General features: G+C 34.8%; 1 protein-coding gene across 1 annotated transcript in view; it reads right to left on the bottom strand.

Moving 5' to 3' along the window:
- The window catches only part of BMPER (BMP binding endothelial regulator), a 192222-nt gene that overhangs the window by 138581 nt on the left and 37937 nt on the right, over positions 1-15704 (bottom strand). Inside the window, exons 3-5 of the mRNA XM_081343053.1 lie at positions 14986-15085; positions 3823-3905; positions 550-640 (exon numbers count right to left, since the gene is read on the bottom strand). Coding sequence (XP_081199179.1) covers positions 550-640; positions 3823-3905; positions 14986-15085 — 274 coding nt within the window. The remainder of the gene's footprint in view (positions 1-549; positions 641-3822; positions 3906-14985; positions 15086-15704) is intronic.

Consider the following 15704-nt stretch of genomic DNA (forward strand, 5'->3'; position numbering starts at 1 on the left):
AAGAGATATTATTTTCCCTCAGAAACCAATTAATGCAGCATATTTAGTTTGGATTATCTTTGTCACTCCGTCTCAAGAGAGCTGTCAACAGTCAGAAACTACAAAGATGAGAAAGGGTTTGTAGAGCTAATATAGACAAATGATATGGAAGATAGGAAAGCATCATGCTGCAACAACACAAAGAGCACCAGCAAAAACATTCCCAAAGTGGTGGAAATACTGGTCCAGCATGAAAGGACAACAGAAACGAAGAGAAGGACATGGAATAGGTCCCAAAGAAATCAACTTTTCTTCAGCATAAGTCTTTTTCATTGTTCGGACACCCACCAAATATAGACTAAATAATACAGACACCATGGAATCAGAATAAAGGCAATGGTTATGGGGCAAGAAATTTTAAATGGTAATTTTAAAAGTCTGAAAGTACAACAAGGAATACAAGCAAAATTAGTCTTGCTCTTGGTGAAACAAATATATCTACAAATATTAAAGCAAAAAGTAAACTTTCTTGTTCTTCTGACATACAAATTGATCTTTTTCAGCTCTTACCTGTACATGTGGGGCAACACATCCCTGGTTCCTTATAAGGATTTGTACAATGAACAATACACTGAATCTCGGATTCTGTTATCACCCCTTCCTGCAAAATAACATAAGAAGGTCCAATTATCATCCACAAAAAAATCAAAAGTACATCATCATCTACAAAAAAAACATATTATTCATACATACCTTTCGCACTCTTCTGATCCCCATTTTACCAACATCATGCAGACAGATATTTGACAGAAGATATGTAAGATTTAATGGGTTTAAAAAAATAAAACATAGGGAATCTATAGATCCCCATATAGTTTTACCCGAATAGTCAGGAAATATAATTTTTGTGCTCCTCTCCAAATCATATTTTTTCTAGGCAGTTAATTCAGTATTTTATGGGTAGCCCTCAACTTACAACCATAACTGAGCCCAAAAGCAGTTTGGGACATTTATTAAGTCAGTTTTACCCCACTTTACGACTATTCTTGCCATAGTTAGTTGTTAAGTCATCTGAAGCAGCAACAGATCATTACAGCTATTCAGTATCTGGTTATGGATGTCAAATATAGTGAAGCTTTTTTTTTTGTGGGGGAGGGAACAGTATACCATAGCATCAAAAATTAATCCAACATTCTCCCCAAAAAGTACATGAGCCTTCTAGACTGCACCTGCTAGATCTAGATAAGCAGCAGGAAACTAATAAAGATATTAATGAAGTAAAAAAGGTTTTCAGTCTTATCAAAAATGTGTAGGGTATAGGAAGCTTGAAAAGAATCAGCCACGCTGCTTTGATGCTAACAGATCTGATAAAAACATTCCTTCGCTCCAACAGTTTGGAGAAAGAAAAGCTTATGAAAAGAGAGATAAAAGTCTATAGAATAGAAGCCTCTTATCTCTGATGCTCCTGCAGACTGGAGTCTAGTAAATGACCACTTCCTGCAGTGCTTATTCTAGAAGTCAACATCTTGATAAACATGAAGGGGATTTTCTCTAGTATTAGTTGCCATTCTCTAATGGATAGATATGGCTTCCTAAATGAGGAGGGGAGCTGAGTTTTTTTTAAGGTCTAGGTTTCTAAATTGCTCATTTCTACTTTGTGATAGGACCAGAAAGGCTCAAGACAATAAACGCAGGAAATGCAGAATTCCACTGCAATGTGCAAAGAACTAATCTGTATATCAGTGTCTTCTACCCTCCTCCCTTCTGAGGCAGTTCTGTGATATTCTGATGTCACTGAGGAGCATTTTGCCAAAAAACAGTAGTATCTGATCATATTGATTAGGGCTATATAAAAGGCATAAGGCGCATTATTATGATTTGTTCATGTTGCCTCAGATATTGTATTAAATTTACAGAAATCTTATAGGACAATCAACATTTACTTAAAACTATATGTAATTTTGCCTTTTTTCCTTACTCAACAGTTATTCCATATCTTGCTCTTCAGTATAAGCATATTCTACGTAGGACTCTAAATATAAAACTGCAAGGTTGAATATATTCTGATAAAACAGAAAAAGTTCAGGTCACAGAAGCTCTTCATAAAAAATGGATTAATGGACTGTGGCATTTATGAAGAATATAAGTTGAAATTTAAACATAAAAGATTCTGCATCAGATCTTAGACGTATAGCAACTTCTTGTATGAAAGAAGATAGTGCCAGAGGTGCCCAAGGAGATGGTAGATCAGCCACTACTCTGAAAGGTTCCCAGAAATGGTTTGCAAGCCATTAATAGTTATTTTCAAATGAATATAACTTTTTCTAGTCCCAACCACTCAATTCTGTTTAGTACAGTCTATCCCAGGTATTGTCCCAGAACAATAATCCTAGAGGGGTATTGCCAAATCACAGGTAACTAAGACTAGAGTACTTCTGGCCAACTGAAGATGCCCTGGTAAACACTAGAAGCCATCTGGGACTCCACAGACAACAGTCAGGTCCAAATTATTATTTGAGATCTGTTACCTATAAGAATTTGGGGCAAACATGGGGTCCAGTTATCTGAAGGACCGCCTCCTCCTGGTTATCTTTACCTGTCCTATTGAGTCCAGGAGAATAGGCAGAGACTAGGTGTTATTTATTAAGGAATGTCATTTGGTGGATCCAGGAAAAGTACCTCAGGACTTCTTAATTATCCTGCACTTCGGAAAGAAGCCAGCAGACCTTGGACCAATTTAATATCTAGGAATGATATCAGATTGATCCCAGGTCTGCTGGCTTTTTTAAAGATCTTACAAGATGTGGTTTTGTTGCTGAACCCAAGGATCCAAATATGTGTCATAGTCTGTACAATGGCTATGATGGTACCAAGAATAGTTTATTGATGGTAAATTTGGTTTTATCTTGGTGACTAGTGTTATGTTTTTATGATTATATCATATTTTTATGATTATTTTATGTTAATGGTGTTTTAACTACGATTAATCATGAATTATGAGGTGGATGGTCATATAAATTTAAATAAACAAATAAACAAATAAATGCAATGCAATGTAATGTTTAGATGCACCCTATAACAGGTGTATTAGAAACCTAAACTTGGTATTAGATTTAATGTAAACATTTCAGATATTCATAACATTTTCTTAACATCTTGAATCTATTTCTTTACATAGAAGTGCTTTCACAGAATGTATTGAACCTTTCCTCAGAAAAATCTTTATTTTCCTGCTATTTTCATAGGCAGGTCTCAGAGCAAAAATATATACAGCAATACTCCTATGACAACAGGCCCATCCTTTCATCACTAATTTCAATATTCTTTAGGCAAATCCCAACTCAAAATCAGTTTCACTATATGAAACAATAGGAGACAGCTTTTGCTTGCTTTCTTATGTTTTATGAATATCAGAAATTCAATGTTTAGTGTAGTGGTTAAAACACCAATTTAGAAAGCAAGAGATCATGAATTCAAGTCCCACATGTAGGAATTGACCAGGCTGAGCCGAGGGATGGGACAAACGGTTATCAGTCATGAGTCCCTATGTGCCCACAAAAAATCTAAGTCCAGCCCACCTTGAATGCCTTTATCTCCCACTAATTTCCCTTGATCATTAGTAGCTCAGATTCTTGTAGAGAGCTTCAGCTTGTGGTACATCTTTATACTGCCTGATTCTCCTGATTTCCCTGGCACTTGACACCACCGTAGCCGCGTGACTTTTGTCAGTCACTCTCTCAGCCCAGCCCATCTCACAGGAAGGTCAATGTGTTCATTGCCATGAGTGATTTGTAATACTAATTAAGGCAGGATACATATAATTATATAAACCCTTCTCTTTACCTGACATTGTAGTGTGAAACAGGGTTTATTTGGACTCTGCCATAATACTGAGCTGTTATATGAACTTCCTTCAAAACTGCAATCTAAGGATAAAACACAAATAAATATAACAGTTAGCAATCTACATACCTACTAAAATATTACATGAATTCAGAGCTGTTCAGTTTTTAAAGCTCTGACTGCAAAGCTCCTATAAAACATCAGTTATCAAAGGCATGATCTTAAAAAAAACAAGTTGCTAATTCTTATGGGTCAGAAAATATATTTGAAAATATGCCAACAGACAATCATTTACCACTAATGCAATGAAAGGCAGGGGATCACTGGAACAGAAATGGTGCACTTAGATAAGTTTACACAAAAAGAATGATTGATTGAAATCTGAGAAGCAGACAGACAGACTAACAATCAAGGGAACTTTAAATTCCCTTTGTCTATCTATGTCTTGTGTAAATTCTTCATGGAGCTCAGATGAGGTCTAAGAAACCTTCACCTTCTTATGAGCTGAAATATGGTGATTTGTTCCACTCATCTGAGTTTCTCTGCAAATACGACCATAAATTTGCCTCTTACAAACTTGTTTTTTTTCCAGATACTGTAAGAATACAAACATATCACAAGCACAGTAGTTCTCAGTTGCAGTTACTTTCATCCATTTTTTTTCTTCTGTTAGAGGATATTCCACCTTGTGTGCTCCTGCCAAACTCCATTTTCACTCACACAGTGATCTTATTCCCTGAAAATATTGCAATCAATAGCTTCTTAAGAAATGACCTTTCAGTTTTAAAAAGTTCATCAGGACATTTTTTTAATTACTATTTTTATGTTGTATTTTCTTCAACTCCATTACCAAATTGTTTGTCTGTCTGTCTGTCTGACATTGTCTAATCTTTGAATTTCATTTTGAAACTTTAAAAAATCATCAGGGAGTTCTGCTTAGTTTAGGTTAGTAGGGATTTTATAAATAAATTTCCTATTCCACCAAGAGAAAATGTTCATGGTAAAGAACTGTAAATTAGCCCATAACTCTCATTTTCAATGATGGATTTCTCTCGTTTGTTTTCTCTAACTACTTCTCCTTTTGTTTTTGTTGGCCTGAAAAATAAACAACAGGAGGGAAAAAATCAAGGACATGTTATATTTAATTCGTGATAAATTATACTTTGGGGAGACTTCATATTAGAATATTTTAAAGGTCAAAAATGCCCTTAAGATTCTGTATTTGATAAATAGTAATATGTTGACTAAATTAAAGAACTATACATTCTTTATATGGAGGATATTTGATCTATGTTCACATATTTTTACAACAAAGTAATATTAGTGTTAGGACGCTATGGCTCAGTGGGTTAGGACGCTGAGCTTGTCGATCAGAAGGTCGGCAGTTTGGCGGGTCGAATCCCGAGTGCCGCGTAACAGAGTGAGTGCCTGTTACTCGTCCCAGCTTCTGCCAACCTAGCAGTTTGAAAGCACGTAAAAATGCAAGTAGAAAAATAGGGACCACTACGGTGGGAAGGTAACAGCATTCCGTGCGCCTTTGGCATCTAGTCATGCCGGCCACATGACCACGGAGATGTTCTCGGACAAGCGCTGGCTCTTCGGCTTTGAAACGGAGATGAGCACCGGCCCCTAGAGTTGGAAACGACTAGCATGCATGTGCAGGGGAACCTTTACCTTTACCTAATATTAGTGGCATTGCCTACATAAATCCCAAATTTTATTCAGGGACAGTTTCATTAAGACTAAACATGAAAACATTCTCCTTCATTTATCAATTAAAGATCAAGCAGGCATAATCCTTAATTTCATTTGATGGAGTGGAAGCAGTCTTCTGCCATCTACACTGAATCTTTCCTCATTCTTTGAGTTATATATCTGTGAATGACTGTGTATGTGAAAGACAGCACTTCTTTTGATGTGCCATAAATAGAAAGACCAAACATATTTGACAGAAACCTATAGTTAGTGTAGCTACTAACCATCAAGCACTTATAAAAGGCATTTAAGGAAATCCTCTACTAACTGAGTTAGTAGAAAAAATTGACATCCAGACATCTAAAAGAGTAAAGTATTTGGGGATCCAACTATCAGCAAGATGTACTACACTTAAAAGAGAAAATTATGATAAGTTAATGGACCAAATTATAGAAGACCTAGATAGATGGAAAAACTTGCAGCTCTCTTTTATGGGAAGAATAGCAACGATCAAGATGAATATACTGCCCAAATTACTCTTTTTATTCCAATGTGTACCAATTAAATTAGGTAAGGATTTTTTTGAAAATTTAAATAGAGTTACATCTAAATTTATCTGGCAAGGTAAAAAACCGAGAATCAAGTTAAAATTATTACAGGATGCAAAGGAAAGAGGAGGGCTCGGCCTCTCAGATGGGGAAAAATATTATCAAGCAGCAATAGCGGTATGGATAAAGGATTGGATACATTTAAGGAACAGAAGACTACTAGCCTTAGAAGGTAATGACATGCAAATTGGGTGGCATGCTATAATGTGGGATGGAAAATATAGGGCTCATTAGTATTTTCAGAATCATCATATTAGACGGGCACTATTAGATGTGTGGATAAAAATTAAAAAAAACTATATATAAATTCCCAATTGGCTATCTATATTAGAGATTTTTATGCACCTCAAATTTATAAATCTAGGAAGTGTAATTACATATAAAGATCTCTTAGATGGAAATGGAGACCTGAAAACAAGAAAAAGATTATCAGAAGATGGTGTAGAGTTGGAAAGGTGGGCATACTTACAAATACAGTCATGATACAGAAAAGATAAAAAAGAACCAGGGATAAAATTAGAGCATACACAATTAGATAAAATTCTTCTAGGAACAGAAGATCGATTGATAAAAAGATATACCAATATTTATTAGAACAGGATTTATTAGAAGAACAAGTAAAAGAAACAATGTTAACCTGGAGTAAAAATTTTGGTTATATTGACTTAGATAATTGGCAACTACTATGGGATAGAAATAGGAGGTTAATGCTAGCCACCTCCTATAAAGAGAATTTGTACAAGATGTTTTATAGATGGTATCTTCCCCCTACAAGGTCAGCAAAAATAGATTAAAAAATCTCACCAATGTGCTGGAAATGCAGAAGGCTTCCAGGGACTTATTATCATATATGGTGGGAATGTTCAGAAGCGAAAATTTTTTGGCAGTGGATTAAAAATTGGTTGGAAGAAATATTACGACAAAAAATTGATTTAAAACCAGAAATCTTTTTATTAGGCATTATTAACAATAATCTCAGTAAAGCATCTCTCTACTTATCTTAACCGCAGCAAGACTGGCATATGCCCAAAAATGGAAAAGAAAGGAAACACCCACCGAAGAAGAAATAATAGATAAAATTTTATCCTGCGCTGAAATGGACAGGTTAACCCTAGAGATCAAAAATAAGAACGAAACGGAGTATTATGAAATTTGGCAAAATTTGTACAATTGGTTAGAGTTAAGGAGGTTCGCTGAGATGAACACTGTTTGATTGGTTGATAATGTAAGGATTTTTTATTAGCATCTATATAATGGACATAACTGAAAGATATGTAAATATAACGCTGAGGACTGAATGTCACTTTACTAAAAAAAAACCCGACAGATCTTATATGTACAGTTTTTTATACTCTGTCCTGTTATAGATTGTATTTTAGGTTTTTGTTATTTCTTTCTGTAACATAAGATAATACCAATAGTAGTGTTGTAGCTAGGGAAGTTGAATCATGTCCACTTTTGTTTTTAAATGTATATTTAATAAAATTTCCCCCCCCAAAAAGGAAATCCTGGCATAATTTTCTCCTTATACTAGAATATATGATGATGAAAAACAGAATAACAGAGTTGGTAGGGACCTAGAAAGTCTTCTTACCCAACCCTCTACTCAACCAGGAAAACATATGACATTTCACAGAAATGATTGTCCAATCTCATCTATGCTTCAATTAAAATAAGCAGGCATATACATAGAATGAAGGCTACTGCTAAGCTTGTAAGCCGCCCTGAGTCTTCGGAGAAGGGTGGGATATAAATGGAATTAAAATAAAATAAAAAATAAATAAAATATGAGGTACAGAAGATTACCACAATGAAATCATCCCAATTAGGAATCATGTGCTCATTAGTTTTATAAATCTGTAGCTTTTCCGCTGGATATAACATTATTCACCCATACCCTTATACCAAACTTCCTTCTGAGTCTTCTAGGTATTTTCTTTTATAGGAAAATAGAGGGTTGTTGGCTAATCTATCCTGAATTCTACAAATGAATTGTAACATACTTCCATGTAGTAGAAGATGCTATTCGGCCATCAATGGTGAATTAAGTTTTTTCTGCTAATCTGCTTATTTTCTGAGTGTCACATGTTACCCTTCATTTGGTAGTAAAATGTGCATGTGATCGCAGATGTTTCCATATTCAGGAACCAGCTGCTACTGGCTCACCACACTAAAATGAATCATTTGCCAACTAACTAGATCATAACATCTTCCAATATGTTAATGAAATTCTACCTCTAAATTTGAGTTTACTTTTATAATGATGGCTTCTAAACAGTAAAAGCTCTTTGAAATACAGTATAGAGTAAAAAAAATGAACAAATCAAGAAAATTAATCTCCTGATTTCTGCAGAGTATTCCAAAATCATTACCTATAATGTTCCTAATTTAAACTGAAAGCATGAGGAGATATTACCAAAAAAGGGATTCAGGTTCAAACAGCAGAATTAGGAACTGAACATGAAGCTGAAAGAAAAAGTTTTACCAGTTATTTTTTATTAATGACTTGAAGAATGAAAAACATTCTTATCAGTTATGGATTTGAAACAAGTCAACTTATGGTATTTTACAATATCATCTATAGGGATATCCACAGTGATTCATTAGTACTCTGTGAAAAAAAAAGATAACTTTTATATAAGTTTACTTTGCTTCAAACATCAAATTCTTTATAACCCAGATGGTAGTAAAATACTGTGCGGCAGCAGTAAAAAAAAATGAGGCACCAACTGAAGCAAGGTCTATCATAGTTACAACTCACTTCTTCGTTGACCATCATAATGTCCTCCAATATTTTATTATATTTTAATATCTTTATTAGTGTTCAATATTCCTGAATCTTGTTAATAATGGGGGAGGGGAGGGGGGAGGAAAAGGAGAAGGAAAAGGAAGACATTAATGGTATTACTGAAATAATGCAAAATCAGGAATTCTGCATTATGAGAGCTAAATACCATTTTTCAATTATGCTGAAAAACTGGGATACTGAATTGCAAAAAGGTACATGTAATGTGTTATATTTGCATACTCACAAAACATGATGAAGTGAGCTTGCATCCAGTGATGCTGCAATAACTTTATCAGATACAGTAAATCATAATCACTGCTATGAGTTACTGATATGGCATTGCAGAAAAATGCTCTTTAGGATGCATTCTTAGAAACACCGGTTATATTTCACCTGTAGTCCTATATCAACTCTTAGTCACAGAAACAAATTCAAGAAAGTACAAGTGAATACCACAAATATGGATTTGTAACATAATAAATGTTATTGGAAGATGATCCTACAGAGGCAGGCAAGGGCAACTGCACTTAAGAGACATGGAAAATACACAAATGGTGTTTCCATCTAAAGCTTGTTGTACAAAGAGCTAAATTATGGCCTGTAGCTATTTGAAATCAACTATACGGAGGATATTCTTTAAAAAGTTGTTGTGGAATAACTCATTATGCAGACAGAGTCTATTACCCAAAGATGAAAATGAATAATCTGCAGTAATTCTTCTTTGAAGTCAGAATTTAGGATTCTTTTATTCCAAGATAGTTACAACCGATTTTTAATGTTACCATATATCAATTCACCAAAAATGATATTAAATACTTCAAATCAGACTGTCAGACTAAAAAACAAACGAAAGAACTCTCTCAGATGCAAATTATAGAATCTGGGAGGTAGCATCCAGTTGATCTCCACTGACCTCAAAAAAGATAAACTGGATTAGACTTGTTTAGTAATCTGGAGGAGACTACCAAGAAATAGCAAGATTCAGAAGTTGGTAGACATCCCAAAACATGACAATGACAAATCTTTTCTGTAATTTTAATTCAAGGGAGATTTTAGTTACTCTTTACTCAGACTACATCAGAATAATGGATTTTTTTTGTCCCAAGAAATATGGGAATATGAGGTATATACATTGCAAAGAATGATGGCTGTTAAAGTTGCTCTTCAGGATCTGTATTCTGAGAACACTAAGTCTGAGAACAATTATATTATTAATAAAGTTGGGATATCTCAGATTTGGAGAGCTTCCTATATGAACCATTTCCAGTAATCTATATGAAAATAAATTTTGACTGCGACTTAAAAGTAACTACTATTGCTGTATATACTGTATATGTGACAAAGTAACCTGATGTCAGTTTTCCAATCTAAAATTCAGACCAACTTTCTGAAAATCAAACTGTAATGGGAAAATTCCCTTGCATTTTTGGACATACTGTACACTTATAAAACTTCGAAAGCTTTCTAATGTAACAACTGTCATTTAAAGTACAAATTAAACATAAGAGGAATTCTCACACAGATCCGTGACAAAACTCAACAAATAAGATGAAATGGGTGGTAATTTAATCCAAGCTAGGTCAATTGGTTCAAATTATGAGAAAAATGGAATTTGACTAAATAATTGACTAAACAGAACATCCCAGTAGAAAAGGTTCTGACAGAACATTTGCTGTGAGGCTGCAATAGAGTATTACAAATTTACTTCAAACTATGATACTAACTTCCAAGCTCTACTTTGAGCACAGAAAATGGCTAACAAGGCACTTTAAGTCTGCATATGGATCTGACTTGAGTTTTGTATGCAACTGAAAATTAAATTAAGTTGGGTAGGAAAGGCAGGAAAAGACATGTTCTTAAACTGTTGTCAGACACAATTATAAATTCTTAGAGAAAAGTTGAGAACTGAAGTTTTACAAATCCTGCCTAACTAACTGAATTTAATAAATGGATAGACTCTTAACATTACGTTTCCCTCCACTCATATTAACATCAATGGAAAGCTTACATTGTGATAATAAACATACCTTATCTAACTCTAATCCACTAATAACACTTATTCAGAAAGCAAATAGATGTTGTTGCAGATGGAGTCAGACCCAAATTAAAATGACATATCTCTATCCAACTAAATAATGAATGGCTGCCAAATCCATTCCTAGAACAATCTGTGATCTCATATGTTTTTATTAAATATACTGAATAAATGAAAGGCAGAGAAATAGCATTTTTGTCTTAATTCTGGAAATAGCTTTAAAATCATGATTTAACTCTTTTGTTACAAAGAAATTGATTAAGATAGTATTCACATCAATAGAATAGGTTGAATGCAGATATTGTTCTCATCGGAAGCCAAAAATTAGATTATAATGTCTGCTTTTCAAGAGTTCCAAATTCAACAAGTGAGATCTAAACTTCTTCAGTCACTGAGGAACTTACACTTTTCCTCCAGTGATGACTATGATTGAAAATTATTCCCTGACTTCTCAGATGTGTTTGGGCTGGTTTATAGTTGCTTCATCCCAGAAAACATTTCACTTTCCATATGCTTAAGCAACTTTGTTCAGTCATTATTTCATCTTTTTTGGCACCTGATCTGATTTCATGCACTGAAAGCAGGTTATAGATTTAATCTTAATTGAAAGAACCTTTGTTGCAAGATAATTAACATTTATTTTTAACGTTTGTTAAGGTGCTAACCCTTGTTAAAATTCACTCCTTTTTAGGGGTACGCAACTTTCTTTATACTAAAGAACTATACTATATTATTTTAGTTATACTCCAAAAATCAGCCAGGATCAGATGGTGACTGAAACAAAACTAAACCTGATTTCATTTACAATTAAATGAAATTATATGATTTTATATTATATTTTATAAAATATAATATAAAATTTTATATTTTATAAAATTTATAAAATATAGGTAATATATTCTCCCTGTGTCTTTAATAATTAACCCTCCCTCTTCTATACAAAGAAATATTTGATGAATTCAGCAGTCTGAGGAAGGATTCTATGGACCACAACCAGAGCTTCTGGGAATCAGAAGGCATCAAGTTGTGCCTTTATCTGAAAGACATCCCAAACCTGAATAAGTGTGGCTTATTTAGTAATCATGGCTGTATGCTGCAATGAATAACAAATACATGATAGCTTGTACAAAGCACCTATGATTGTAGTTATTGCAGCTGCATCAGGGTTCTAAATTCTGCAGCTGCACTTCCCAAAGTCTAGATTGGCATTTCCTGGCATATGCCCTTCAGGGAACAGATACTTCACGTTCTAGAGCCTTTACATCTGCACTAAAAAAATAGACATCATCAAAACACACTGACTTGCTTTGGAACACATAAATAACAACAGATAAGTAAATAAACAATTTAAATAAATGAAGAAAGAAGGCCATCTGCATATGTCTATTCAGTGAGATGCATACAGTATCCTTTAAATTGTATTCAGAGCCCAGTTGATAATCTGGGAGCAGCAAACACCACACATGTATTCCACTGAGTAAGCACTATGACCAAGAAAGACTTCACAAGGATCCCATGGGCAAATCAAATGAGAAAATAATTTTTGAATGCACCGAGTTCACAGTAATTTAGAAAAATACTTTCTCATTTGTTTTAAAGCCATCCTTTAATATAAACTGGTCAATTCTGATGATTTCACAGTATGTTTTCATAAAACTGAAGGTTCCAAGTCAAAAAACGGTATAAAGATGAAGTGACATCATTCAATGATTTTGTCAGAAATACTGTGAGTTCTGCTGTCATACTTCTGCTGTCCCAAGGGTGCTTTTTCACAAGGCAACTGGACTTCCTTGTTTTTCTTTGAAGACATTTCACTTCTCATCCAAGAAGCTTTTTCAGCTCTTTTAGAGAGTCATTAAGGTCACCTGGAGGTTTATCTGTGTCGTCGGGGACACAACTAAGTATGCAAATGGGTATGGAGCCTTCCTGGAACTGCTGAAAGTCCTTTCAGCAATTCCAAGAAGGGTACGCACCCATTTTCACTACTCAGGTGACCCTGACAACATAGATAAACCTCCAGGTGGCCTCAATGACTCTCTAAAAGAATGCAAATGATCAGCTGTCCATAAGGAGTATAAATCCTTCCTGTAACGACCTGCCCCAGCTGTCCCTCTCAGAAAAGGACGACTCTTGACAGCATGGGATTAATCAAAAAGATCTTTTACTGAGAGGTAATGTTTGCAGTAAAGCTAAGCAGCACCTAACATTCCCACACCAAGCAACAAGCTATTCTTCTCCCTTTGAAATCCAATCCAACTACCCCACCGACCAGTCTACTGGTAACTAATACAGTGCCGCAAGGACAGATAATGGTTCATCTTCGGGGCACAGCAATCTTGGTATCAGGCTGGAATGAGCTGGGAAGAAGTCTGTTCTGTCTCCAAAGATGAGCCCCCTCCTTTATTCCCAAGTACAGGTAGCTACAGTGTTATAGCAAAAGCAAAAGTATTCAAAGAACGCTTCCCCAAAGAGAGGCCTCCTCCCCACTCCATCAGAATGGAAGGAACCGGAAAACGGGGACCTGACATTTCCATTTCCCACCATCCAGTCTGAGCTGAAGAAGCTTCTTGGATAACAAGTGAAACGTCTTCAAAGAAAAACAAGAAAGTCCAGTTGTCTCGTGAAAAAGCACCTTTGGGATAACTTTGATCTGGATGATTGAGAATCTCCATAGACATAATTCTGCTGTCTTTTTCCCCATTATATTGTGATTATATTTCATTTGACTTGGAGTTCAGAAAACCATTTAAGTCCTTCATTTTTCCAGACTTAGTCATACATAGAGTACACTATAGCAGTTTGAATAAATTTACAAAGGGTTTACATATTTGGAGATCAGAAGATAGAAGGGCATCAAAAGTTTAGCCTTATGGTTATGGGAAAGTCAAATATCTTTGTTGACCCCTGGCTTGCAATGTTAAATGTTTGTGAAAATATCATAGCACTTTTTTTAAGTTCCTACATATTTATCAATAATATATTTTAGAGCCTTTTAGAGCCTTTATCAATAATATATATTAGAGCCTTGGTGGAGCAGTGGGCTAATGCCTCCTTAAGTAACACCAGCTGCCTGGAATTAGTGCAGGTTCGAGTCCCACCAGGCTCAAGGTTGACTCAGCCTTCCATCCTTCCGAGGTAGGTAAAATGAGGACCCAGATTGTTGGGGGCAATTAAGCTGACTTTGTAATAATGCCGCTTGGGGGGTGTATGAAAGCCCTAATAAGCAGGCATATACATAGAATGAAGGCTACTGCTAAGCTTGTAAGCCGCCCTGAGTCTTCGGAGAAGGGCGGGATATAAATGGAATTAAAATAAAATAAATAAATAAATAAATATTCCTGTAAGTACATACTTTTGTACCTTACTTTTAAATAATGTCTTATTAAACAATTACTTGTCATGCAACACTTTATTACCACTTTTTTTTCAAAAATATTTTTAACCTTTTACATGGAAAGTGTAAAACTTCAACTGTTCGCTGAACATAATATTTTAGAATTAAATATCATTTGGATTCCTGAAAAACACAGAAGAAAAAATGCATCTAGAAAAGAACCAAGATTAGCTTGGCGATTAAGTGATCAGGCAAATGTTTTTTTAAATAGACATTATAACAACTATCAGATAATTTGCACATCCTCTCCATATTATCACGCTAATAATGATGAGGAAAAAGACAGGTTGGTATAATTTTACAGTCAATGATAGATTTGGTAAAATATCTACTGGTCACCTGGTATAATTAAAAGAAAGAAATCAGCCTAAAGGGCAACAGTGTATGCCCACCTTCTTTTTCACTGGAAGAATACAGCACTCCCTTCCAATTGACACTTGCTGTCCTCTTAATACAACTGCTATAAAAACCAAGAAGTTTTTGTTTTTAATTCTATTTTACAATTGTCATAATAGATCCATCTTGCTTCTCTGGACTACAAATATTAAATGGTAACCATTCACACATAGTGTCTTTTTATTAGCCATTATTAAAGATTGCAATATAAAATTAGCATTAATTAAAAAATGAGAAAACACTACACCTTTACATCTCTCACAGCATGTTCCTCTCTGCTTAATAACCAGAGCACATGTCTTCGAAAGTACAGGGCACTTCTCACGTTTGCATGTCACTTCCTTGTTCTGTCAGGTGCAAAAATAGAAAGCAAAATATATGTCAATTTAAAAAACCTAATGTTACTGTCTGTTTTCTGCCAATTTGGGACACAGAGCAGAAGACATGATTAATTCCATCATGCAAATAACAGGCACTGTTTGCTTTTTTTTTTTTGTATCACACATACAGCAAAGCTGGAAAAACAGGAAGAGAAGGAAAGCAATGTCAGTCTGAAGAAACTAAATCTAGGTATAGTTATGCCAAAGGAAACATGTGAATTGTTCCAGGTTAATGCTACTTTACAATATACTATAGAAATGATAATATTTTTGCAAACTATAGAAGGAACTTTTAAGGTACCTACTCCAGGACTTCCTTATGTGAACAAAAATATTTAGTCATGGCTGTTCAGCAGGCCTATGTATTACAGTTAAAACACACACAGACACACACACAGAGAATAATGGTTTCTGTAAACTCCATTTTGCTAAAAGAACATGAGAATGAAAACAAATGCACTGCAATTTAAGGAGACAATCGAAGCAACACCAGGAACAAGAAGCACTATTGTTTCCAAAGTAAAACTTAAACACAATGTTTTGGCATTTTAAATTGAAAAATGATCCTCAGAATATTTTGAGCACA

The sequence above is a fragment of the Vipera berus genome (assembly GCF_964194415.1).
Source record: "Vipera berus genome assembly, chromosome: Z".
NCBI lineage: Eukaryota > Metazoa > Chordata > Lepidosauria > Squamata > Viperidae > Vipera > Vipera berus.